Source organism: Nestor notabilis, unplaced genomic scaffold (assembly GCF_000696875.1).
Source record: "Nestor notabilis isolate BGI_N333 unplaced genomic scaffold, ASM69687v1 scaffold19005, whole genome shotgun sequence".
In the NCBI taxonomy this organism is placed as follows: Eukaryota; Metazoa; Chordata; class Aves; order Psittaciformes; family Psittacidae; genus Nestor; species Nestor notabilis.
This window is the reverse complement of record NW_009929076.1, coordinates 1-2,980: the sequence shown is the minus strand read 5'-3', so window position 1 is coordinate 2,980 and position 2,980 is coordinate 1. Positions and strand designations below refer to the sequence as shown.

The 2,980-nt window shown below is 52.7% G+C and overlaps 1 protein-coding gene across 1 annotated transcript; it reads right to left on the bottom strand.

Annotated features, from left to right (window-relative positions):
- Positions 1-267: 267 nt before the first annotated feature.
- MRPS7 (mitochondrial ribosomal protein S7) lies at positions 268-2,693 on the bottom strand (the record flags this gene model as incomplete). The annotated part of the gene is made up of 4 exons (XM_010014826.1): positions 268-604; positions 1,387-1,554; positions 2,139-2,202; positions 2,502-2,693. Coding segments are annotated over 4 exons (646 nt in total), but the record flags the coding sequence as incomplete, so codon positions are not given.
- Between the last annotated feature and the right edge of the window lie 287 nt (positions 2,694-2,980).

Sequence of the window (2,980 nt, the reverse complement as noted above, 5' to 3'; positions counted from 1 at the left end):
TTCCTGCTAAGGGTGGTTGTGGTGTGGGAAAAAAGCCAAAACCATTGCTGGTTGCAGGAGCAGAGACTTACAGGTCCCCAGTAAAGGTAAGTGGAAGATTATTTTGTACAGCATTGCTCTAAGAAAACATGTAAGGCTTGTCTTCACAGGACAGTGACGATGAAGTAATGACAGCATCCGTGCAGGGGCTGGTAACTCCACACTCCTCCTTTTCCCACCCAAACAAGCACAGAGGAACCTTGTGGGACCAGATGAGCTCTCCCTGGCTTAGTTCAGGCGCTGTCTGGAAGTGATCTTCCCCCTTTCCCCCTTCTATCTCCCCAGCTTCTCCCAGGCAGGCAGCGCTGGGGCTGGTGCCACCGTGTCCCATCATGTAGAGTCCCTACCACCAGCGGTAGTGGGCATAAGCCCGGTTGGCCTCTGCCATCTTGTGCAGCACGTGCTTCTTCTTGATGATGGGCCCCTCGTTGTTGTAGGCCTGGAGCAGCTCCTGGGAGAGCTTCTCTGGCATCAGGGTCCGGCGGTGCTTGTTCTCCCTGCACTCGGTGATCAACCACTTCATGGCCAGGAAGCGCTTCCGATTGTCCTTCAGAGGGACTGGGACCTGGGGAAGGTTTAAACCATGACAGTTACCACACTGTGAGGGTGATTCCACATCTCACAGTTACCGCACTGCGGGGCTGCAGTAACCTGCTCTGCTCCAACACTCCCACAGGTCCACCCCACACGCTGCTCTGCAGTAAAACCAGCTCCCAGCACCTCCTCTGGCCACAGGAACTGGCCACTGACACCAAATGATGTTCTGATCAGCCCTGCTACTGCCTTGGTATGGGCGCTGTAAGGACTTCTGGGCTGTTTGGAAGCTGGACCCCGGCTGGTTTGTGCTGCAGAGATGGGAGATGGTCCCCACACCCTGGCACTGAATGACAGAGAAATGCCTCCTATCTTATTTCCCCATCAGGTCTCCATGTTGCAGGGCCTGTACTTAAAGACAGGTTCTGCTCATTTTCAACCCTCTGCTGTATGTAGTTGATGTTTTCTGCTCCACTGACCTGCCCCAGGGCTTTGGGACCTCTACCCAAGCACTGTGATGCAGCACAGAGGATGAGACTGGTAGTCCTGGGACTGCCAATTTGCTGCCTGTCACTGATCTCTGTCTTCTGGACAACATTTGCTGCATACCCCTTATCTCATCAGAGACCATTGCTGACAGGGGAACTGCCATGCTCAGAGGCTGGGATCCTGATCTGGGGTTTAATGCAGCTTTAATCCACATTGCAAAGTATCTCTGCAAGGGGAGGAAAGCTTGAGCGAAGGGGTGGAAACCACTTCATCTGCTTCCCAAATTGTGTCCCAACCAGATGTGCTCCCAGGCCCCCCTTTCACCTGGTAGGTTTTGCCTCCTCTTGTGATGCTGCTGAGCCCAATGATGGGCTGGCAGTTTTTCAGAGCCTGGTGGAAAATGACATAAGGGTTGCATTCAATTGTCTCCTTCTCATCTTCTGGAGCTTTGTGGTACTTCTCCAGCTGCTTCCTCTTAATGGTCTCTAGAGTCTTGGGACAAAGACAAGAAAGGAGACATGCAGAGCAGATGGATTATCCCACTCCATGGAGGTTCATCACTTTTGCAAGCACCCCGTTTTCACTTCAGCAGCTGGGGAACATTTGGACACCGTGTGTCCCTGTTTCAAGGGCTTTCAAGGGTGGAACACGCCAGATGGGACCATCAGCTGATACCAGTTACTGTAGGTCAGAGCAGGGGTCAAAGCTGTGAGATTTCCTTGGCAAATTATACAGAAGATAAGGCATGAAAGAGCTGGAAGGAAGATTATTTGAGAAAATTATGCTTTTAAGGGTATTCTCTTGAGTTCATGCAGTGCATAAGGTCCCAGGGCTACTGAAGAGTGGAAGAGAACATTCTCCATTAGGCTCTCACCACCTGGGCTGTGAGCTGAATGAGGCTGGGGCTTGTACAAAATGTCTTATCAGGTAAATAACAGGGAGAGTAACGTGTGTACAGGGACAAACGTGTCAGGACACAGGGATGAGTTGTTGTCATTCCTAACTCCAGTGGGCTCGATGTCCCAGCCTTCCATTTTGTACTGGTTTAACCCAATAGAAGAAATGTGAGTTCTCACCTGAGCCATGAGGCTTCTGGCCAGCACTTTATTTCCATCCTTCATCATCATGTTGGTGAATTTACTGTAAACACAAAGCCAGAGGTGACCTGATTTTAATCACCCACAGAAATCAGCCACCCCCTTTGTGCTGCTCCTGTCAGCAAGTCTGGGGGCTGCTGGATCTGCTGTGATTATCTCTAAGCACTGTCAGTCAATGGACTGGCTCTGTGGGGAAAAGATTAACCCGGAATGAAAGGATTGTGCTGTGGCACAAGGCAACGGGCAGCACAGCAAGAAAAGGCAGAGGAGCACAGCACCGCTCCCTGGCATTTTGGCTCCACGGTCCCTCGCTGTAACACAGGAGAGGATGCTCTCTCTGACCTGATCATGGGGTCGCTGAACACGGAGCTGGACAGACTGGGGGGTGCAGCTTTAATGGGACGAACAGCCTTAAGCTCCTGTTTCTCCTTCTCCTCCTCAGTCAGCTCCTCTGAAGGTTTCCGGTACAACTCCTTGTTCACTTCTGGCTCCATGTAACTGGGGTTGTAGCGGCTCCATCTCACCTGCGCCAGCCTGCAAAGCACAAGAAGGGCTGTAAACGGACACGGACACGGTATGTCATGAGAGGGACACGGGGAGACACGAGCACATCTCAGAGGGATGCACTGGACTTGGGGGACATCTCCACCTTCCTCCCCACCACCGCACTTCTACTGCGAGGCGCATTCCAGGCCAGGCTGGATGTGGTTCTGGTCAAGATGTCCCTGCTCACGGCAGGGGGGGTTGCACCGGATGCTCTTAATGTCCCTTCCAACCCAAACCCTTCCCTTCCCCCCGCCGGCCCCCTTACCGCGGCAGCC